Below are 24,627 nucleotides of genomic sequence, written 5' to 3' on the forward strand. Positions count from 1 at the left end.
ATGTCTTAGTGGTATCTCTCCTCATAATTCAGGAAGAAATTAATGTTGTAAGATATGACTACCATCATAAAGGGACAAGCATGACTTGGCCCTTACTATTGGTGACAGAAGTGCTGTGTGAAGGCCAACAAACATCAGTTAAAATGTCTACAGTGATTCTCTGTCATCCAGGTCATGGTTGTCCCAAAGATGCTTTTTCAAGAGGAAACTGGACTTTCTGATTTTCTTTTGAAGACAATTCGCTTCTCATCCAAGAAGCTTCTTCAGATCTGACCCCACCATCCAGTCAGAAGCTGAAGAAGCTTCTAGGATGAGAAGCGAAATGTCTTCAAAAGAAAACCAGAAAGTCCAGTTGCCTCTTGAAAAAGCGCCTTCGGGACAATCGGTTCAAACGTTGACTTCAAAACTTGCCTAACTCAAGGAAACTTAAAGAGACCAGAAATGATGCTTTGCTCATTTGACCCATGGACATCATGGAGATGATGAGTGAAGACAATATTCAGAGCAGATTAAGCGTGCCTGAGCTCCATAGAAATCAACAATATTCGAAGTTGGGCAGAAAAAAACACTTCAATTCTCTGGATACTGGAATCTGTTATATTCTCGGGTTTCTTACATAGGTGCAGGAGCAGAGAGGTCAAATGAACAGAATAAAATCGGCCTACTATGGCGACATGGGAGCAAGCCAAGAGGGAAACAGCTAAAATTGCAAAGAGGAATGATGCGAATGCATGCACACCTCACCAAGGGCATCATTCTAGAAATGAGGGTAAGTGTTGCTCACAAAAATGCAGCCTGTATCTCTTCACATTTGCAGTGGGTTTTTTTTTTTTTTTTAGTTCTGGCATCAATCTGGCCCTCTTGACTTACCGAGCGATAGTATGATTTTTTTTTTTTCATGATTTTAATCATGGAGGAAATTCCCTGTACCCTTTTAGAGCGTAAAGTCATGCAATACAAAAAAAAAGAAAGAAAGAAAACCACCCCCGCTTCGTTTCGGCAGAATAACGAGAAGAACTGCATCGCTCAACTGTGTGAAATGGTGGAGGAAGACGCCCACGAATACCAGCATGCAGAACAGCCGTCGGGGGTTGAAGGGATGGGTGTGGTGGCCTGCTTTTTGTGGGAGGAAGCTTTGGGCAGGTATCATAAGATATACAAAGTTGTAAGTTTACAGGACAAGAAAAAGCCAGTCCAGATCTCCACCCTCCCACATCCCCACCCCTGCGACCCCCCCACCCATAGAGAAGATTAAATTGGCTTGCTTGAAGGAGTCCATATTGACTCGGAAATCCCGTCCCCTGTGGAGGACAGAGCCATAGACCCGCTGGGAGTGAAAGGGTCGGTGTCTGTGTCCGTTTCCCCCTCAGCCAAATAGCGTTTTTCCTTCATCCAACTGGTTCCGCCATTTGGGCCAAACAGGAAATCATCTCTGTCTTGAGAGATGCTAAACCCGCTCGGGGAGCGTTCCAGTTCCTCGTGATCGACCGAGAGCAGGGATAAGGGGGTGTCGCTGTCTCTTTGCCTCTGTCGTGAGGAGAATCTGTCTGAATGAGCGCTCCAGAGCTCTCTCGGTGGGGACTGGAATGAAACCTGAGGGTCCATGAAAGTCACTATTGGCAGGACAGTGGGCCTTTCTGAGTAGGCAGTGGAGAAGGGCATGGCTTGCCATCGGCCTGAGTTCTGGCCACTGAAGGGCAGTGAAAGTGGGTTGTGACCACAGTCCTGGCTTGAGAACCCGAAAGGAGGGACTTTGTTCACGGGAACGTGATGGAAGCTTGGAGACAACTCGTGAATGGAAGGCTTGGAGTATTTGTAAATGATGGATTTCAATTCAGAAAACCGGTTGTCCTCAGCCGGAGACGTGGCTTCTTTCAACGGACACGCGTCGGTGACCTGGACCTGCAGCTGGCCCAGATGCTGCTTGTGCATGTCTACTAAGAAATCCAGCTTCTTCCCCATGTCGTGGACCTAAAAGACAGCAGCCATCAGAACTCAGCTGGAATAAACGATCAGTTATCTCAACTAAGAGCAAGCTATTACCCAACTGAAAACTGACCTCGGTTGAGATCATCACAAGGGGTCAAAAGTCATCATGAACAAATGCAGCAACAGCACAACACTTTAGATCTGTTATGAAGGAGATGCTTAAATATTTGGGAAAAGGGCAGAGAAGAAGTTGAGACTTTGAAAACGAGATGAAATTTGAGACATTTTAGACTTTGGAAAAACTGCAGAGCAACTGGGATGATGAAAGGCCTGGAGACTAAAACATATGAAGAACGGCTTCAGACACACTATTCAATTGAAATGGGGAATTTTGTATATTATAAAATAAAATAAAAACTTATTTTAAAAAAAGAAGCAGTTTCAGGAACCGGGTATGGTTGGTCTGGAGAAAAGGACCAAGGGAGACATGATAGCAGTGTTCCAATATCTCAGGGGCTTCCACAAAGAGGAGGGAATCAAGCTATTCTCCAAAGCACCTGAGGTCAGGAGAAGAAGCAATGGGTGGAAACTAATCAAGGAGAGAAACAACTTAGAACTAAGGAGAAATTTCCTAACGGTGAAGAACATTTACACAAGGGAACGACTTGCCTTCAGAAGTTGTGGGCGCTTCATCACTGTAGGTTTTTAAGAAGAGACTGGACAGCCACTTGTCTGAAATGGTGTAGGGCTGTGATGGCGAACCTATGGCATGCATGCCACATGTATAGGTGGCACGTATAGCCATTTATGCCGGCACATGAGCCCCAGACAAACTGCACTGTGCGTGCGCATGCCTCTCAGCTGGTTTTCGGCCTGTTTGAAGCCATTTTCGCTCTCCTGGAGGCTTGAGGGAAGCCTCTGCAGCCTCAGGAGGCCGAAAAATGGTCCTTCCTGAAATAACGGAAGTGCCAAAATGGGCCTGTTTTTGGGCCTCCCGAGGCTGCAGAGGCTTCCCTCGAGTCTCCGGGAGGGCGAAAAAGGCCTCAAATGGGCCGAAAATGAGCTGGGAGGCATGCGCATCTGCAGTGCAGGTAAGGGGGAAGGGAACATTGCACGCACGCACAGGGGGCAGGGAACATTGCATTGTGGGTGCCGGCCACGCGCGCTTTTGGCATACCACAACAAAAAGATTCGCCATCACTGGTATAGGGTCTCCTGCTTGAGGAAGGGGTTGGGCTAGAACAGGTGTGTCAAACTTGATTTTACTGAGGGCCACATCAGGGTTGTGTTCGACCTCGCAGGGCAGGGTGGGCGTGGCCAGCATGATGTCACTCCTATAGGAGGGGCACCCACGGTGGCCCAAGCACTCTGCCAGCAAAAACGGGCTCCCGAGCTCCGTTTTCAGCTGCGATGGCCTCTTGCAACCCTCTGCCAATGAAAACGGAGCTCGGGAAGACTGCACACAGCCCCTGGCAAGCTCCATTTTCACTGGCAGAGGCATCCTGGGCCATTCGTTCGCTATTTCCTGGGTGGCCTGTGGGTTGGATCCGGGCCCCCGGGCCTTGAGTTTGATACCCTTGGACTAGAAGAACTCCAAGGTCCTTTTCCGTTCTCTTCTGAATTTGAATTTGAGAAAAAAAGTGGACCCAAACTACTGAGTGTTTCATACCTGTCTTTCAACTCTGACAAATTTTCCCATCATGCTTTGGTCTTCAGGATCATCTGCAGATGCTTTACTGATGAATGGCTCATTCCTAAAAGGAAATAAAGTTCCATTTTGCACAGAGGCAAACAAAAAACAAAACCATCCATCCATATTCTTCCTACAAATATTCCTAGCTCACAATGCATTTACACCGCCGTTCGTTTCAAAGGAGGAATTTCTGAAATGCTAGTCAACGTCGTTACTAAAGATCGAACAATGGCCCCTGCATGTGTTGAACGAAGGCTTACTATTATTCTGCAGAACGATTGTGCATTCTTGTCCTGCACAGAAGCCAAAGAAAAGTGAATACACTTTTGCACTCCATAGGATTAAAATAATTACAGGTAAACCTCGGTTTAAATCAGTTCACTTAGTAACCATTCAAACTTATAACGGCAGTGAACAAAGTTACTTATGACTATTTTTCACACTTATGACCATTGCAGCATCCCCATGATCACGTCAGAGATGATATTCAGCAGGTTCTGACCACTTCTGGAGAACTGGCAGTGCAAATTTTGAGTAAGTTGGAGAACCGGCAAATACCACCTCTGACTGGCCCCGCCCCCATCTATTCTCTGCCTCCCAAGTCCCAGATGATCGGCTGGGTCTTTTTTGGCTGCCCTGCACAGGAGAACGGAGCTGGAAAGCAGGTTAGTGGGGTGGGGAGAGAATGGGGATTTTGCAGTATCCTTCCCCTGGAGTGGGCTGGCTTTTATCCCTTAAGGGAGGGGCACCTTGCAGCTTTACTCCCAAGTCACCTGTGCTGCTGCAGCTGCTCTTTCCTTCGAGCAGCCCTGCGCACACGCGCACTGGGCACAGGCTCCTTGGGGACTTCTTCATCGCTGCTGCCAGTCTCCACAAGCTCTGAAGGCAGCACCCCACTCTCTAATAGTCCTGGCATGTGCACAGGGCTGCTCAAAGGAAAGAGCAGCTGCAGCAGCATGGGTGACTCAGAAGTAAGGTTGCAAGGTGATGGCCCCTCCTTTAAGGGATAAAAGCCTGCCCTCAGAGGTGGGATTCTTTGCAGGAAGCAAAGAAGTTCTTTCAACGCCAAGTTCTTGTGGAAGTCCTGTCTATTCTGGTTTGTTTTCGGAGACTTTTGATTTTGGATATTTCCCTGCAACTAATCTTCTGTTCTTGGCAGACAACCTTGAAAGGGCTTGCTCTTATCTGGGACAATTAGTTTTAATGACTCCTTGCTGTGAATGTACGGAATTCACAGAGACGCATTAAAAAAAGTTTGCTTTTGTGTTTTATTTGAACGAGGCTTGGGTCAGAACAATGAGGTATTTTTGATTTTTAGATATAAGAATGTACATGTTTCAGTTTTAACTGCATGAAGTATATCTATGGTCCGCATTATGTGAGTGTTTGACAGAGATGGAAGGGAGAGGGGGTGGAATTATGGCACCAGGGAGAAAAATGATGTAAATGTGGCTTTCACCACATAATATATCACCTTGGAGACTGCTGCAAAGGGTAGGAGAACGTGCTTCCTTTCTGAGATTTCCTGTGTCTGGGAGTAGATGGAGGCCCAGGTGCAAAAACCATATCTATTCTGAAAAGAGATTTAAAAGAGGACATAAGGACTCCTAGATGTAGTTGTATTACATACTGTATAACTCAGAGGTCTCCAAACTTGGCAACATTAAGGCTTGCGGACTTCGACTCCCCAGAATCCCCCAGCCAGCATTAGGACTACCTAGAATGGGCCCGTTGGTTAAAACATAACAGAATAACAAAAGGAAGGAACCTTGGAGGTCTTCTAGTCCAGCCCCCTGCACAAGCAGGAAGCCCTATACTATTCTGGACAAGTGGTTGTCCAGATGTGTCTAAGAGCTAAAGTCCTAGAACATATGGAGGCACCAGTTTAAAGAAAGATGATTTTTTTTACAAGAAGGAAATTGCCCTTAGCAAAAATATTCCTTCCTTCCTTCCTTCCTTCCTTCCTTCCTTCCTTCCTTCCTTCCTTCCTTCCTTCCTTCTACCTGTCTCCCTTCTCTTACCCCTCCCTCCCATCCATCTCCTTCCTTCCTTCTTTTCCTTCCTTCCTTCCTTCCTCCACCTACCTACCTACCATCTACAATCCATCATCTATCTATCTATCTATCTATCTATCTATCTATCTATCTATCTATCTATCTACCTATCATCCATCCATCCATCCATCCATCCATCTATCTATCTATCTATCTATCTATCTATCTATCTATCTATCTATCTATCTATCTTCTCTGCCTTGACTTCACTGGGTGACCTGGGCAATTGAATAGATAGATAATAATGCAACACATAATCTATTTCTATTATTGTCTGAATCACTGTATTTTATAAGGTCCCCTCTTAACTTGGTTCCTGCATTAACCCATGGCTGGATCTGCATAACACACTGATCGATGAACTGAGCAACCTACTTAGAGGTGTATATAAAACACTAAGCTATACACACAAAACATAAAACCCACGTAGGCTAAAACTAAGATTTCTAATTCGTAGGATTGAATATGTCATGTGAACACAAAGTATAACCTAGCCTGAGATTAAAAAAAAAAATCAGACTCTTGATGGAGTCTGTTGTACAGCCATCAATTTCAAACAAGAATGACACCCTTTGAGTAGTGGTGCTTGTCATGACAATACCGTCACCTGAACTAGGCCAAACTCTCAATCTTTCCTTCCCAATATCATCTCCATGACTAGTCTATGAGTGGGACCATGCCCTCTTACCTTGCTTGAAGATATTTGATTCTGGAAAGCATGTCGAGATGTCCAGCTGAATATTGCTCTATCACATCCTTTACGTCATAAGGCCTCAAAGTCTCCTTGAATCTCTTCTTATAGAGGCGGAACTGCAGAATCCTGGCCCAAGAAGAAACAGCAGAAAAAGGGGTTCCAGGAGAGCTACTAAGATACAAACAATCCCAGATGTTCCATCTTGACCTCAGCTGAGCACAGGCCAGAAAACCCATACATGCTAGAACTCCAGGAATGTTGAGATGTGAACTTGGAATGTGAACTGTCATGCCTAAGGCAGGACTAGAACTCACAATCTCCTGGTGATTGGCTCAAAGTCACCCAGTTAGCTTTCATGCCTAAGACACGACTAGAACATACAGTCACCTGGTGATTGGCTCAAAGTCACCCAGCCGGCTTTCATGCCTAAGGCGGGACTAGAATTCACTGTTGCCTGGTGATCGCCTGCATCCATAGGCAATCACTACGTGGCTGTGCCAAGTTGATTTCTTGTGGTTCTGTTTCTCGAAGAAATCTCAGTCCTTAGCTGCATTTATGGGTGGCCCTCAACTTACAACCATTCGTTTAGTGAATGCTAGTGAAGTTACAACAGCACTGAAAAAAATGACTCCTGAAGGGTCCTTACACTTATTATAATATTATACATAATATGCATTATATAATCAAATGGGTAAGATCTGTTTCATTCCTACATATTTTAATCTTGTTTTTTATATTTTAAATGTTATGTCATATAGTATGCCTTATTTTAACTGTGGTGCTTCTGACATGAATAAATAATCAACTATTATTATATTCACTCTGTTAATTTATTTAAAAAAAAATCCAAAGCAGACCATATAATCATAAAAAAACCACGTGAAATAATAAAATCAGCCATTTGTAACAGTAACCACTGATGTGAAATCCTTATCAAGTGTTAAGACTTCTCTCAGAGGAAAAACTAATAATACTAAGAACAGCATCCTTATTAATATTAAATGAAAGTGTAATTTATAATCAATAAATGAGATAATTAAAAAAAACCAAAGATTTCCCATTAACAATTAGCAGATTATAACAAACGATTCAATTAAGCAATAAGACTACAGGAATCTAGCTAAAAGCCTATTACAATTAATTATTACAGATAATAGATAACAGATAATCAGAGTTGGAAGGGACCTTGTAGGTCATCTAATCCAACCCCCTGCCCAAGCGGGAGACCCTACACCATTTCTGACAAATGGCAGTCCAATCTCTTCTTGAAAGTCTCAAGTGATGAAGCTCCCACAACTTCCGAGGGCAACTTCTGTTCCATTGGTTGATTGTTCTCACTGTCAGAAAGTTTCTCCTTATTTCCAGGTTAAATCTCTCCTTGTTCAGTTTCCATCCATTATTCCTTGTCTGGCTTACAAGCACTTTAGAAAATAGATGGACCCCTTTCTCTCTGTGGCAGCCCCTCAAATATTGGAAGACTGCTATCATGTCTCCCCTGGTCCATCTCTTCACTAGACTGGATATGCCCAGTTCCTGTAACCATTCTTCATATGTTTCAGTCTCCAGTCCCCTAATCATCCTGGCTGTTCTTCTCTGTACTTTTTCTAGAGTCTCAACATCTTTTTTATAGTGTGGTGAACAAAACTGGATGCAGTACTCTAGGTGTGGTCTTACTAAGACTTTATAGAGTGGTATTAGTACCTCCCTTGATCTTGATTGTATCCCTCTGATAATACAATTTAGGATTGCATTAGCTTTTTTGGCTGCTGCTGCACACTGCTGGCTCGGATTTAGCTGGTTGTCCACTAAGACTCCAAGATCCCTTTCACAGTTACTGCTATTGAGCCTGGTTTCACCCAGTCTATACGTGTACTCAGTCTATATATGTGCCGTTGCTCATTTGGGTAGATCCAATTGATCAGAAATGTTTTCAACTGTCAAATCGATCTAAAAGCATCTGACCTAATGCATGGAATAGTTTTGATTCAAAGAGGTGGGTTTGATTAAATCCTCTTCAAGTTAAACCTTCAAAACAAACTTAATGTAGCCTTCTTAAGTAGCTTCTTACAAGCCACCAAGAATAAATGGGATTTACTTTAATGGACTATATAACAAATGCATCAAGTCTAGCCCAGGTCTTGATTAGTTCCATTTGTAATGGAATACGGTTAAAAATTCCTCCCTGTACACTTTCCAAATTGGCTCCTCTTAGCAGGAAGCAGGTAAGGAGGACATCAGCAGATCGAGTCACTTTAGCCATTTAAAGTAAAATCTAATTATTTAAAGCAATTAAATTAGTAGTTAATGTTCCAAAAGCGGTGAATGGCATTTTGAACTTAAATTGGTTTAAGCTTAAAATGCCTCTCTAACAGATGTTTCTAGTTTAAACCTTGCTTCCAACCTTGCTGGAAGCATTTAAACTATATTCCAAGCCATTTGAGGTAGTTGTGTTGTGGTTTCAGCATGGTTTGGAGGTTGACATAGACTACTTCAATATCAAATTTATTATTATTATTATTATTCATTGCATAGTCTGGATGTTTGACAGTGTTTCCTGAGCCCTGTAGCCCATTTTTCACCAGATATCCAGGCACTCAGGTTTCCAAGTGATGAAATCCATTTAAAAAGAAAAGAGCAAAGTCCATCTTCCAAAACAATTTCTTTTATTTAGGAAAGCATCAAAATGTCGAAGTCTCTTGTAATTCCGGATCTGACACAACTACATAATATTGGAAGTTAGAAACAGCCCTCAAAAGTCACATTCTCCAAAAGAAGTAATTCAGTGTTATCTGGTGTCATAAATCTCCACCTCAAGGGCCTCAGCAGGGTCACCTCGTGTTCCCACGGGAAGAAGAACCACCTAGCCTAAACAACTCTCTCTATCTCCACTCCTCCCTCCTAGGAATGTGGCAAGTCCGAAACCCTTCCCCCCCATATCCAGCAAAGAGAAAGAAAGAAAAGGAATATATAATAAGGCTGAATAAAATGGCTACGCATGTGTCAATTTCAGGCTTGACACAACGCCTAGTGTGGACCTTGTTAACTCAGCCGACATCTGAGCCAGTATGGCTTTCTGAAATTTACGTCTCACTGTAGAGACACTCTTTGTCTGACTCCTCTGATGAGACTAGTCCAGTATGGTTGAACCTCTGGCATAGCTCTCATCTTCCTCAGCCCGCATAAGTCCCACAACCACGTCAAGGTAGTGCCTCACTGGAGAATGATGATGATGATGATGATCCAAACAAAGCTGCCTTTTGCAACTTACTTGATGTTGATTTTGTCAATAACCAATGGCATTCAAGTACCGTGTTTCTCATATAATAAGGCCGGGTCTTTTTTTTGAGCCCTGAAAAAATGGCTAGGCCGTCTTTTGGGGGGTGACTTAATTCCCCCCCCCCCTTGCATCTTCGGGCAGGCGGGTGGGCAGCGATGGCTTGGATGTTGACTTCGGCGTTGGTGGGGCAGTTCGTATTGGGGTCAACGCAGGCAGCACCATATCAGGGTGTGCAACAAAAGTACTTCCTAACGGCAAGCCCCCCCACCATTCCCCCCCATTTCACATGTTTTAATATAGGCCTTAATTTGGGGGGAGGGGCTTAATTTCATTTCATGCCTATAAAACATGCTGGGACTTCCTATTGGGGGAGGCCATATTGTTGGAGAAACAGGGTAGTACTTGTTTTGGGATTGTAACCCAAAGTATTATCTTTGCTTTCTTTCGTCAATAGTCATCCTACTTCTATTGGGAGATCTTTTTGTATATTTGTGACTTTTTCTCCCCACAGTCCTGCAGCTTTTGGCCCTGCTTGCTCAGCCAACAGTCCTGAGTCCTGTAGGCCATTTATCACTAGAGGTCTGGGAACTGCAGCATCTAGTGTAGTCTTTGTTGACCCAGGCAACAACCGGTCCAATATGGATTTTTTCAATTACCACATTTTTTTTAATGGGAGAGACACTTTTCATCTGGCTCTTTCGATGAGATTTGTGCCATATGGTTGAACTCTGGCATAACTTTCATCTTCCTCAGAGTGCATAAGACACACAACCGTGTCAAGGTTGTGGGGGATTGTTATTAATTAGATTTATAAGCCACCCATCTCGCTGTCCAGTGACTCCAGACTCAGATGCACTTTTGCCCCCTAAAAAGTAAAAAATGTTGAGTCCAATTCTAGAAGATGGTGCTCACCTCTTTTCCTACCAGAGGAAGCGAGTGTTGTCCAAGGACACTTCTGTGATCACGTGGCCAACATGACTACATACCGAAGTGCACGTAACTCTGTTATCTTCCCATCGAAGTGGTACCTATTTATCTACTCGCATTTGCATGCTTTTGAACTGCTGCGTGGGCAGGAGCTGCAGCAAGGGACAGGAGCTCATCCCGTCGCAATGGTAGTTGGGTCTTAAATCGCCAACCTTCCAGTTGTCAAGCCCAACGTCTTTACCACTAGGCCAATGCACCCCCACTTGCTCACTACTTATTCCATAACATTCCCTTGTGTGTCTGACCCTTACTCTAAAGAAGGAATCAAATGTCGCTGGATTTACAATCATGCACTCTATATCCACTTTTGCAAGCTACCACTCTCACCCCAACTATGGGGAAGATGAGAAATTAAGACCCACATATCTGGAGAGCTGCAGATTGGTAAAACTGCCTTGATTGCAACTTCTTGAAGGATGTGGTCAATGCCTGGAACGCACTACCTGACTCTGTTGTTACATCCTCAAGCCCCCACTCCTTTAACCTTAAACTATCCACTATTGACCTCACCCCATTCCTAAGAGGTCTGTAAGGGGCGTGCATAAGTGCACCATCATGCCTCCCGTCCCTGTCCTATTGTCCCCATTTATGTGTATCTATTTCCTGTATTCTTACTCATGTTTATACTTATACCTATTACCTTGTAAGCAATTGACAAATCAGGAAGGAGGAGAACAGGAAAGAGGAAGGAAGGAAGGAAGGAAGGAAGGAAGGAAGGAAGGAAGGAAGGAAGGAAGGAAGGAAGGAAGGAAAGAAGGAGAGAAAAGGGAGGGAGGGGGGGGGAAGGAAGGGAGGGGGAAGGAAAAAGAAAAAGGAAGAGGAAGGAAGGAGAGAAAAACATGGAGGGAGAAAAGAAAAGGGAGGGAGGAAGCGAGAGGAAGGAAAGGAAAGGAAAGGAAAGGAAAAGAAAGGAAAGGAAAGGAAAGGAAAGGAAAGGAAAGGAAAGGAAAGGAAAGGAAAGGAAAAAGGAAAGGAAAGGAAAGGAAAGGAAAGGAAAGGAAAGGAAAGGAAAGGAGAGAATATCCATTCCTAAGAGGTCTGTAAGGGGCGTGCATAAGTGCACCATCATGCCTCCCGTCCCTGTCCTATTGTCCCAATTTATTCGTACCTATTTCCTGTATTCTTACTCACATTTGTTCTGATACCTATTATCTTGTAAGCGATGGACAAATCAAATCAAATCAATAAAATAAACCAATAAAATAAATATGTGATTTACATTGCTGAACTGATTTGTTTGTTTGTTTTTCAAAACAAGGTGGTTTTTAAACACACGCACATATACATGCAGTATATTGGTAAGCCGCTCAACGTTTACCTGACAGCTCGGATGACCATCTTCAGTGTGGGGATCAGGTCTTCCATGAGCAGCTCATTGCTGTATCCCCGGTCTTCTGCCAGGGGGTCCCCTGTTCCAGCATCTAAGATAAGGACCAGATAGATAAAACAGATGCAGAAGAGATTAGAACAATGTGAATAAAACTCATACAATATCCAAACATCTTATTCAGGCTGGAATCATTTAAAATCATGGATCCTGAACATGTTCTGACCCAAACCTTGTTCCAAGGAAACAAACATGAAACAGAGGTAACAGCAAAACCTTTTAATGATTCTTTACGAATTCCATTCCTTCCCGGTTAAAAGGCTGTTTCAAACTAATTGTCCCTGATAAGAATGAGCCTTGCCAAGGTTATGCAAGGCTGCCAAGAACACTAGATAAACTTGCCAAGAAATATTTCAAACACAAGGAGTCTCCAAACACCAACCAAGGTATTCTGAACGTCCACAAGGCTTGAGTGCAAAAACGTCTTTGCTTCCTACAAAGAATTCCAGTTTCTCAGCTGGCTTTTATCTCTTAAGGGAGGGGCCATCACCTTCCAGCCTTACTCCCGAGTCGCCCGTGCTGCTGCAGCTGCTCTTTCCTTCAAGCAGCCCTGTGCGTATGCGCACTGGGCACAGGCTCCTCGGGGACCTCTTCATCACTGCTGCCAGCCTCCACAATCTCCGAAGGCAGCATTCCACTCCCTGGTGGTCCTGGCCCTATCTCTTCATCACATGCAGGCCCCTCATCTGAGTCCTTGCTCTCCGAGACCTCAGCTGTCCACACTTGCTGCTGGCAAACCACAACATAAGATTCAGATGACAGATAACAGATAATCAGAGTTGGAAGGGACCTTGTAGGTCATCTAGTCCAACCCCCTGCCCAAGCAGGAGATCCCACACCATTTCTGACAGATGGCAGTCCAGTCTCTTCTCGAAAGCTTCCAGTGATGAAGCTCCCACAACTTCTGAAGGCAACTTCTGTTCCATTGGTTGATTGTTTTCACTGTCAGAAAATTCCTCCTTATTTCCAGGTTGAATCTCTCCTTGTTCAGTTTCCATCCATTATTCCACCCACAATAGAATGGTCGTGTTATTAATAAGTGCACTGAATATCAAAAGTCAAGAGTCAAAACAATGAGTGCAGATATAGTTCTCTGAAAAATACTCTTCAGGTTTAAACATATTTGTCTTAAAAGTCCCAGGATTAAAAACTGGGAATCAAAATATTTTTCTTGTACAAGTACCCCTTGATTTACAACCATTCATTTAGAGGTCGCTCAAAATTACAATGGCGCTGGAAAAAGTTACTTCCAACCAGTCCTCACACTTATGACCATTGCAGCATCCCCAGGGACACATGATCAAAATTCAAGCGCTTGCAACCAGCATGCACTTTATGATGGCTGCAGCGTTCCCAGGATCGCTGTTTGCAAGCTTCCCAGCCAACAAGCAAAGTCCCTGGGGAGTTCAGTTAAGGACTGATGTGGTTAATTTAACAGCTGCTGTGATTTGCTTAACAACTATGGCAGGAAAGGTCGCAAAATGGACGTGCCTCACTTAAGCAACTGCTTCATTAGCAACGGAAATTCTGGTCACCAATGTGGCTGTAAGTCGAGGAGGATCTGTATTAGGAAAACAGTACAATGTTCCGTTTCAACTCAGCTCAGAAGGAAAAGCCAGCAAAATAAATTAAGCAGGTTTATTAACCATGCAGGGATTCCAGGCTGATCTCTCTTTTGACTCCGCCCCCCAGATTCTACCACTCTCGCTCCTGCAGTAACATTCTAAGAAAGTTTATGTTAGATCGGGTAGATCGGTTCCCACAGAGACGCGAGACCAAAAGTGTACATTCAGCTCTTTATTTCAATGTTAAGACCCGTACAAGATCTTGGAGCCGCAGCAGCCCTTCATATAGGGATTGATTATGCTCGGCGGCCAATGACAGCGCTTTGAATCTCCCGCGATCGGCTCGGCCAATCGCGGTTGATTCTTAGCGCGCCAATCATGGCCGTTCGGTCGACCAATCAGGTCGTGGTCCATGTGGACCAATCAGTATTCAGTATTTGGAGTATGCTGATACAGAAGAGTATGCTTACACAGAGAGAGAGAGAGAGAGAGGGAGGGAGAGAGGGAGGAAGGAAGGAAGGAAGGAAGGAAGGAAGGAAGGAAGGAAGGAAGGAAGGAAGGAAGGAAGGAAGGAAGGAAGGAAGGAAGGAAGGAAGGAAGGAGTTTACCTTCTGAGCTTTGCCAGAATGCATAAGCTTTCATTCGGAAGGCAGTGCGCAATCGATCTCGGTTAATCAGAACGACGTTCTTAGACTCTTTGGAAGGACTTTCTTCAATTGCTTCTACATTCAGGGGAGTAAACAGCTTTCCTTTAGGATTGCTACCACGAACCCGATCCAAGAGACCCAGCTTTTGGCTAAAAGAGAGAAGGAAAAGAGTCATTTTTTTTTAACAATCCCTCATTTTAAATCTAGTTTGTCCATCATAGTATGTACATCAGGTGAGTAACAGCCAGTGTGATACACAGTCGTCTTCTTTGCTCCCTTAAAATGGCCACTGAAATCTGATGGGGGAAAAAAATTGGCTCATTTTGTGTGCGTGTGTGCGTGCACACACACTTGTTTTTCTGTTCCTTTTTCTTAAAAAGTGGGGGATTTTAAGTAGAACCAATCACCAGGGGACCATGAGTTCTAGTCCTGCCTTAGGTGTGAAAATCGGCTGGGTGACTTTCAGCCAGTCGCTAGAAGACTGTGAGTTCTAGTCCTGCCTTTGGCATGAAAGTCATCAGCTTAGGGACCTGGGGTCAGTCACTCTCTGGCAGGCCAACTCACTTCACAGGGTTATGGGAAAAATAGGAGAGGGGATATTAGGTGTGATTGTCACCTTGCATTCTATTGTCTAGGGCAGGGGTGTCCAACCTTGGCAACTTTAAGACTTGTGGACTTCAACTCCCAGAATTCCTCAGCCAGCAAAGCTCCTCATAGATCACTTCTTTGGTTTCCAATTTTTTTTTAAGAGCTGTAACTATCAGAGGAGAACGCTGTAATTCCCCTTAGTCAAGTTTTTGGTGTCCAATTGTTCATGATTAATTTTCCCATGTTCTTCTTTTATTGTACTTGTGTTTTGGTCTGTGACCGCAAATAAAGTATATATAATACATACATACATAATAATAATAATAATAATAATAATATTATTATTATTATTATTATTATTATTATTATTATTATTATTATTATTATTATTATTATTATTATTATTATTATTATTATTACCTTGCATTAATGGAGGCAGCTTTCCCCAGCCAGCTTTCATGCCCAAAGTGGGACTAGAATTCACAGTCTCCTTGTGATAAACCCAAAGTCCCCCAGCCAGCTTTCATGCCCAAAGTGGGACTAGAATTCACAGTCTCCTTGTGATAAACCCAAAGTCCCCCAGCCAGCTTTCATGCCCAAAGTGGGACTAGAATTCACAGTCTCCTTGTGATAAACCCAAAGTCCCCCAGCCAGCTTTCATGCCCAAAGTGGGACTAGAATTCACAGTCTCCTTGTGATAAACTCAAAGTCCCCCAGCCAGCTTTCATGCCCAAAGTGGGACTAGAATTCACAGTCTCCTTGTGATAAACCCAAAGTCCCCCAGCCAGCTTTCATGCCCAAAGTGGGACTAGAATTCACAGTCTCCTTGTGATAAACTCAAAGTCCCCAGCCAGCTTTCATGCCCAAAGTGGGACTAGAATTCACAGTCTCCTTGTGATAAACCCAAAGTCCCCCAGCCAGCTTTCATGCCCAAAGTGGGACTAGAATTCACAGTCTCCTTGTGATAAACTCAAAGTCCCCCAGCCAGCTTTCATGCCTAAGGTGGGACTAGAATTCACAGTCTCCTTGTGATAAACCCAAAGTCCCCAGCCAGCTTTCATGCCTAAGGTGGGACTAGAATTCACAGTCTCCTTGTGATAAACCCAAAGTCCCCCAGCCAGCTTTCATGCCCAAAGTGGGACTAGAATTCACAGTCTCCTTGTGATAAACCCAAAGTCCCCCAGCCAGCTTTCATGCCCAAAGTGGGACTAGAATTCACAGTCTCCTTGTGATAAACCCAAAGTCCCCCAGCCAGCTTTCATGCCCAAAGTGGGACTAGAATTCACAGTCTCCTTGTGATAAACTCAAAGTCCCCCAGCCAGCTTTCATGCCTAAGGTGGGACTAGAATTCACAGTCTCCTTGTGATAAACCCAAAGTCCCCCAGCCAGCTTTCATGCCCAAAGTGGGACTAGAATTCACAGTCTCCTTGTGATAAACCCAAAGTCCCCAGCCAGCTTTCATGCCTAAGGTGGGACTAGAATTCACAGTCTCCTTGTGATAAACCCAAAGTCCCCCAGCCAGCTTTCATGCCCAAAGTGGGACTAGAATTCACAGTCTCCTTGTGATAAACTCAAAGTCCCCAGCCAGCTTTCATGCCCAAAGTGGGACTAGAATTCACAGTCTCCTTGTGATAAACTCAAAGTCCCCCAGCCAGCTTTCATGCCTAAAGTGGGACTAGAACTCTCCATCTCCTGGTAATTGGCTCAAAGTCACCCAACTGGTTTTCAGGCCTAAGGTGGGACTAGAACTCACCATCTCCTGGTCCCTAGGCCAACACTTTAACCACTAGACCAAACTGAGTCTCTTCTCTTTCTTCTGGATTCTAGTTCAGGCATTATCTTTTTCAAAGTAAGAATGTGGCATGTAAAAGGAATGGTCTACTTTTGAGGCACTGGGAGAATCTGCAATTCCAGTATCCAGGTTCACCAGACCTTGGTAATGTAGCCAAGTCTGGTCACTTAAGGAGGACATTTTGGTTTGTGTTATAATTTAGACAGCCTGTCTTCCGCTGATCGCTATTCTGAAACACCTCCTGTTTCTTCTCTCTGTCCCTTCAGCCCAAGGAAGAGACAGGATGTGCAAATTTCTCTCCTTCACACCCATTTCTTCTGACAGCTTCTTGGTGATTTCTCAGATCTTGAAGTGAGAAACTTGGTGGTTCTAATTTGTTAATTCCCCAAGGAAAGGATAAAAATAGGCCGCATCTGAGGCCTGACAGTGGGAGGAAGATGCTCCCTCAGCTGAGAAAATCTCCCGTGTTTTTCTCTTTCTGTCCTCATGGACTCCGTTTCTGCCAGATCCTTCTCTACCTTTCTCTACCTTTTAACCTTCCTTTATCCCGCTTATCTTCCTAGTTCTTCTAAAATCACCAAAGCCCACAGTTAGCCCTCGACTTACGACAACAATTCAGCACAATATTTCTGTTACTAAACAATTGTGTAGTGAATTTTGCCCCAACTTTCTTGCCACATTTCTTAAGTGAATCATTGCCTCTGTTTAGTTGCTAACATGGTTGTTAAGTGAATCTGGTTTCTCCACTGACTTTGCTCAACAGAAGGTCACAAAAGGGAATCACATGACCCCGGGACATTGCAACCGTCATAAATATGAGTCACTTGCCGAGCGTCTGAATTTTGATCACATGACCAAGGAGATGCTACATCATCATCATCATTCATCATTTAACGACCCCATAATCCCTTGCAGGGTAGAGTCAAGGCAACTGAACGGAGCCAGCAGAATGTTTAATGGCCGGATGCCCTTCCTGTTTGCCAATGAGGAGTTTTGTTCAGTAGATATATTCTCAGTGTGTCCAGAGAGAGAAATACCTGCCTCTACCTTAGGATCAAATTCACAGCCTTCCTGATTTTGAAGTGAGAGCTTCACCTCTAGGCTATTGTACCACTCCACCAAGGAGATGTTACAAAGGTTGTACATGTGAAAAGCAGTCATAAGTCACTTTTTTCAGTCCCACCGTAAGTTTGAATGGTCACTAAGCAAGTGGTTGTAAGCAGAGGTGGTATTTAGCAGGTTCTGACCAGTTCTGGAGAACCAGTAGTGGAAATTTTGAGTAGTTCAGAGAACCAGCAAATACCACCTCTGGCTGGAGAATTTACAGTATCCTTCCCCTGCCACACCCACCAAGCCATGCCCATAGAACTGGTAGTAAAAAAAAAAAATTGAATCCCACCATTGGTTGTAAGTCAAGGGCCGACTGTATTGTGTTCTACTGATAAGTCTGCCTTAAAATTTGTGAATACTGTCTTTCAAACGTCACTTTCCCCAACCTCCATAACTCATCTGAAGGAAGCCACTTGAAAAAAAGATGTTCTATTAAAAGAAACACCAACCACACTGGAGATCTGAAGTACATACCTGGTTCCATCCACTTGTTCTTTCCTTTGGGAAGATTGAAACAGAGAGAAAAAAAAGTGAGAGCAAGACAATGGGGGAAAAAGAGAAGTTAAATAGAATATTAAACTTCAAAGAAAATTAGCGTTATTGGTTTTGACACCTAGTGGCTACATTTGCATCTCATATTTAACCCAGTTGCAGGAGTAAAAATGAGATGCGTTTGAATGATATGTTCCAGTTTGTGTTAATCCAATAGTTTCACTCGATGGGCTGAGATACAATAAAGCGAAACCAGGTTAAAACTAACCAAACGTTGTATGATGTACAAATGATGCATGGTTTCATTAAGCTTATTGTGCAAAGTCTGCCAATAAGGATTCTACTCATACATTTTTTTCCTGCTCTATTCTGGGAACTTCTATTCTTATATAGAACTAGCTCTATACCCGTTTGCTTTGCTACAAAACTATGTGATCGGGCTTAGTTTTTGGGGAGGAAAATAAGGGGGGGGGGAATTGTGCCTCTGTCTACCAGCATCCATCAGTATTCATCTGGCTAGTGTCCTGTCAGTGTGTGAGAGAGTTGAGGGCTGTTTGGAAACTGAAATATGCAAAGTGAAACGGTAATTTGCTGTGTGAGCAAGAGGAAGGCAGCAATGACCCTGGGCATGGCTTAGCTCAAGTGTTCTGTTTCACAGCTGCTTGGTGCTGTGAAACTAAAACTGAAACTCCTCTCCCCTGCTTGTGGTTTTGCCCTTGGAACAGATTTATTTTCAGGTGGGGAGGGGTAGTAGAACTCCTTAGCATCAGAGTGTGTTAATAATAATATATGAAATATGAATGCTCTGATGGTCATTTTGAAAAATCCTTTCTTAGTGAGCATCTAGAAGCCAAGAGGAACATATGTGTCAAATTTCAAGTTTGTAGGCTTTACAGTTCTGGAGATGTTGTGATGATGCATGAGTGGTATTTCGCTGATAGATAGATAGATAGATAGATAGATAGATAGATAGATAGATAGATAGATAGATGATAGATAGATAGATAGATAGATAGATAGATAGATAGATAGATAGATAGAGATAGAGATAGAGATAGAGATAGAGATAGAGATAGAGATAGAGATAGAGAAAGAGATAGAGATAGAGATAGAGATAGAGATAGATGTCATGTATATATAGATGTCATGTATATATAGATGTCATGTTGATACCGCTCCCTCCTTCAGGCAATTTATGGCTGTGTGCATGGTCCCTGTGTGACTGTTTGAAATTTGTAATGATTCAATGAAAACATAAATCAATCACTCAATCAATCAAATGTTTTTTGTCAATGCACTACATGTGTACAATGAAATTGAGAAACCATGGGGATAGGAAGGAGTTTCCCCAGTACTGAGGGAATGTCCTCATATTGGTCATCTTGTTGGGGTACACGTTCTACTGACATACTTTTATTGTTGCCCTCTATTTGATGAAAGCTCATCATTTACATGATGAAAACTCCTTTATTTCAGAACAAATGGACACCAAAATGTTGCATCTTCTTTTTAAAAGCATCCGCAACAGAGCCAAAGATGCTTTTCCAATTGGTCTTTGCTTTTGCTTGAAGGCATTTCACTTCTCATTCGAGAAGCTTCTTCAGTTCACTTCCTGGATGAGAAGCAAAGTGTCTTCAAGCAAAAACAAAGAAAGTCCGGTTGCCTTTTGAACAAGCATCTTTGGGACAACCATGACTTGGATGACTGAGGATTTCCATGGACATCCACAAGAGAGTCCTGCAACAAACGCTGCGTTATGGAATCTTTTGGGGAGGCTCCAACCAGCTGAGATGTATTTATTTATTTTATTTTGTCAATCGCTTACAAGATAACAGGTATAAGTATAAACATAGTTATGAATACATAAAATGGATACATATAAGAAAAAAGAAAGAAAGAATAGGACAGGGACGGTAGGCACGTTGGTGCGCTTATGCATGCCCCCTACAGACCTCTTAGGAAAGGGGTGAGGTCAATAGTAGACAGTCTAAGGTTAAAGTTTTTGGGGTTTGGGGAAGAAACCACAGAGTCAGGTAGAGCAGGGGTCCCCAACCACCGGTCCGCGGACCGGCACGTGCACGTCCGTGGAACAAACCTACCGGGCTGGTTTGCTGGCGACGCCATCTTGTTTTGATGAAAAAGTGCTTCCGGTGAGCTTTTCAGGGAAGCTCACCGGAAGCACTTTCATCAAAACAATATGGCGGCGCTGTATGCTTCAGTGAGCTTTTCCGGGTAGAAAGCCATTTCTACCGGAAAAGCTCACTGCTGAGCGCCGCCATCTTGTTTTGATGAAAAAGTGCTTCCAGTGAGCTCACCGGAAGCACTTTTTCATCAAAACAAGATGGCGGCGCCCAGCTGATGCCGGTACCGGGCTGCGGCGCCCAGCTGATGCCGGTACCGGGCCGCGGCATAAAAAAGGTTGGGGACCACTGAGGTAGAGTATTCCAGACATTGACCACTCTGTTGCTGACCACTGATGTATCTGCTGAGGGCTCTTAATATGTTTCCTCCTCCCCCTTATGACCCAAACCCCACCCAGATTTTTGCGGAGGTTTCTCCAATCAGTCAGCATCCCATGGTCGCAAACAGCTAAGACTTACTGATTTCTGTTGCGATTTCTGCTCAGAAGGGTTTGTGCCAAAGCTGTTTTTATGATTCTTCAATCATATAAACCCACAATCCTGCCATCATTGGTGTTTGGGTTACATAACGATCCTCCCCAAAATGCTTTTTTCAAAAGGCAACTGGATGTTCTGGTTTTTCTTGGAAGACACTTCGCTTCACATCCGAGAAGCTTCTGAAGCTCTGACTGGATGGTGAGGAACAGAAGGATTTATATTCCTGACAGACAGCTGGTCATTTGCATCGTTTTCATCAACTTCGTCACTTCATAAACGCGATGGCACAACATAGGAGAACAAACCCATCAGGGCAAGATTCAGCAGTCCATCCGCATTTAAAAAATAAAGGCTATTCTTTTGAAGACAGCCAAGTCCACGTTTTGGACAGAGAGGACCGCTGGTCTGAGAGATGGCTCAAAGAGGCCATCTATGTCAAAACTGAACAGCCGTCACTCAACAGAGGAGGAGGGATATGACATTATCTATCTCCAGTCTACAGCAGAGTCCTTTCAACAGCTACAACAAGGCTCCACACCCATTTGCACTAATCAGGTGACCCAGAGGACAGAGATAAACCTCCAGGTAGCCTCAACTACTCTTTAAAATACCAACTGTCTGCAAGAAGTATAAATCCTTCCATTCCCCACCATTCAGTCAAAGCTGAATTAACAGAGGGATACAATCAAGATCAAGGGAAGTACTAATACCACTCTATAAAGCCTTAGTAAGACCACACCTAGAGTACTGCATCCAGTTTTGGTCACCACACTATAAAAAAGATGTTGAGACTCTAGAAAAAGTACAGAGAAGAGCAACCAGGATGATGAGGGGACTGGAGACTAAAACATATGAAGAACGGTTGCAGGAACTGGGCATGTCTAGTCTAGTGAAGAGAAGGACCAGGGGAGACATGATAGCAGTCTTCCAATATTTGAGGGGCTGCCACAGAGAGGAAGGGGTCAAGCTATTTTCCAAGGCACCTGAAGGCCAGACAAAGAATAATGGATGGAAACTGAACAAGGAAAGATTTAACCTGGAAATAAAGAGAAACTTTCTGACAGTGAGAGCAATCAACCCATGGAACAGCTTGCCCTCGGAAGTTGTGGGAGCTTCATCACTTGAGACTTTCAAGAAGAGATTGGACTGCCATTTGTCAGAAATGGTGTAGGGTCTTCCGCTTGGGTGGGGGTTGGACTAGATCAGCAGTCGCCAATCGGTGGGCCGCAGCCCACCGGTGGGCCATGAGAAAATTTTGGTGGGCCACAGAGAAATCTCACCCCCAGAGCACCCCCCCCCCCAAAGCAATTAATCCAGCTGCGTAGAAACACAAGTGCTGCGCCGCCCACATGGCCCGTGGGAACCCTCCCGGCCTACTCACTCCTTACCCGGTAAACTTGCCTGCTAAATTGCTATTTTTCCTTTTTCCGACCATCATCTGTTCTGCTGTGCTGGGAGATTTAGATTAGCTAGGAAGCAGAAAATGGTTGGATTTCTTGATTTCTAGCTAACCTTTAGATCTTCGGTTCAGCACAGTTGAACCTCCCATAGGACTGAAGGTTTACTTGCAAGCAAATTCAGTGCAGACTCACGGCAAGCAAATTTGAGAGACTGGGCTAGCCGATGGCAGATAGATGGATCACTGAATGATTCTGTGAGCAACTCAATCTGCTTGCTTTGCCTGATTTTGGGCAAAAGTTGCTCTTTTTTTATAAAAAATTCATTATTTACATGCATGGTGTGTTGTGAGTTATTTTTGTGAGTTTGCTTGCAAGCAAATTTTATGTGACAGACTGAGCTAGACAATGGCAAATAGATTTCTGAATGAATCTGTGATTCTGTGAGCAACTCAATCTACCTGCTTTGCCTGATTTTGGGTAAAAATTGCTCTTTTTTATAAAAAATTCAATATTGATATAAATATTTATAAAATTTACATAAAAGCCATGCCCAGCCAGTCACATGACCACCAAGCCACACCCACAAATTAGACCACGCCCACAGAACCGGTTAGTGGTCCTTGGGATCTAAAATTATGAGTTTGGTGGTCCCTGAGGTCCAAAAGGTTGGCGACCCCTGGACTAGATGACCTACAAGTTCCCTTCCAACTCTGATTATCTGTTATCTGTCATCTGTTATCTGTTCTTGGATGAGAAGCAAAATGTCTTCCAAGAAAAACCAGAAAGTCCAGTTACTTCTTGAAAAAGCACCTTTGGGACAACCATGACCTGGATGACTGAGAATCTCCATAGACATATAAACAGGGGTGGGATTCAAATTTTTTAATAACCGGTTCTGTGGGAGTGGCTAAGTTGGTAGGCATGGCTTGGTGGTCATGTGACTGGCTGGGCGTGGCCAATTCAATATCACTCACATCGAGGCATGCATCTCCTCGCCTGGCCTCATGAGGATGCTGCAACAGTCGTAAGTGTGAAAAATGGTCATAAGTCACTTTTTTCAGTGCCATTGTAACTTTGAGTGGTCACTCCACACAAGCAAAGTACCAGCAAATGAGGAATAAAACCTCCAGAGAAGTTCCTGAGACTGGAAGTCCAGTCCTGCCAAGAATGTAATAAGAGTTAATGGAGAGGCAGTTTCTGTAAGCAACACCAGAATGTTTCCTTCCTGCCTTCCTTACAGGATTAGGCCAGTAATTTCTTCTAACAACTGGTTCTCTGAACTGCTTAAAATATTAACAATCTAGTGAATAGATGCAAACCGGTAGAATCCCACCCCTGCATATAAAGAACCTGTTCACTGTTAAAATATAAAATATCTTCCCAATCGAGGTCCTTTAGACATGCTAGACCTGAACTCCCATAACCCTCAGGTAGCAAGAAGCCACTGAAGGAGGGGTCTCCCGGTGTTAACAACACTCTTCCCCTACTTTTCCATTACAAAGCTGGTCCTTTCACATTTCCTCCTTTCCAGTTTGGCTTAGACGATCCTTCAAAGAAATTTAAATTGAGACACTGGACCAAAAAATGTCCCAATATACAGAACTTACCTGAAATATGGGAATGATACCACAGTCTCGTAAAACCTCCACGTGGCAACAAGATCTATCCTATTAGGATTCGTAGCGTAGTACCTCCAGGCAGCCTAGAGAACGCAAGAGAACTATAAGAAATGCGGGTTCTTGTACGTGTATGTCTAATAAACAAATGTTATGTGGAAAATTATCTTATAGGTTATTTAAGTAAAGGTAAAGTTTCCCCTCACACATACGTGCTAGTCATTTCCGGCTCTAGGGGGCAGTGCTCATCTCCATTACAAAGCAAAAGAGCCAGCGTTGTCCAAAGACGTCTCTGTGGTCATGTGGCCAAAGGCACACAGAACGCTGTTACTTTCCCACCAAAGGTGGTCCCTATTTTTCTACTTGCATTTTTACATGCTTTCGAACTGCTAGGTTGGCAGAAGCTGGGACAAGTAACAGGAGCTCACTCCGTTACACGGCACTAGGGATTCGAACCACCGATCTGCCGACCTTTCTGATCGACAAGCTCAGTATTAAGCATTAATCAAATTAAATATATTGAGCAATGCAAGAGACAAAATCTGGTTTGTTACTGATTCTTCATTCCTACACTCGCCCCATGTGCTGGCCTGGCCACCAGGCTGCTTCTTTCTGCTTCTTTCTTCTTCTGCTTTTGGCTGCACGCAAGGAAAGCAGCAGAAGTCTCTCTTTCTCTCCCCCAAACTCTGCCAGAAATGAATCTTTGGGACCCTGCAAGGGATCCTTCTCCAAGAGGCTGCCCCAGCGTGAGAAGTCTCACAAAGACTCATTTCTGGTG

General features: G+C 43.7%; 1 protein-coding gene across 2 annotated transcripts in view; it reads right to left on the bottom strand.

The window, feature by feature from the left end:
- Positions 1–583: 583 nt before the first annotated feature.
- KCNQ3 (potassium voltage-gated channel subfamily Q member 3) overlaps positions 584–24,627 on the bottom strand; it is a 173,583-nt gene continuing 149,539 nt past the window's right edge. The window contains exons 8-15 of one of the 2 annotated variants that reach the window (XM_087962201.1): positions 23,841–23,935; positions 18,198–18,221; positions 14,195–14,382; positions 11,953–12,055; positions 6,365–6,496; positions 5,097–5,195; positions 3,599–3,683; positions 584–1,971 (exon numbers count right to left, since the gene is read on the bottom strand). In XM_087962201.1, the coding sequence (XP_087818327.1) occupies positions 1,252–1,971; positions 3,599–3,683; positions 5,097–5,195; positions 6,365–6,496; positions 11,953–12,055; positions 14,195–14,382; positions 18,198–18,221; positions 23,841–23,935 (1,446 nt within the window). In that variant the 3' untranslated portion in view covers positions 584–1,251. The remainder of the gene's footprint in view (positions 1,972–3,598; positions 3,684–5,096; positions 5,196–6,364; positions 6,497–11,952; positions 12,056–14,194; positions 14,383–18,197; positions 18,222–23,840; positions 23,936–24,627) is intronic. The other variant, XM_026678546.2, reaches the window with a different exon arrangement.

Source organism: Notechis scutatus, chromosome 3 (genome assembly GCF_049901735.1).
Source record: "Notechis scutatus isolate UNSWTSFEM ecotype Mainland chromosome 3, rNotScu1.2, whole genome shotgun sequence".
Lineage (NCBI taxonomy): Eukaryota > Metazoa > Chordata > Lepidosauria > Squamata > Elapidae > Notechis > Notechis scutatus.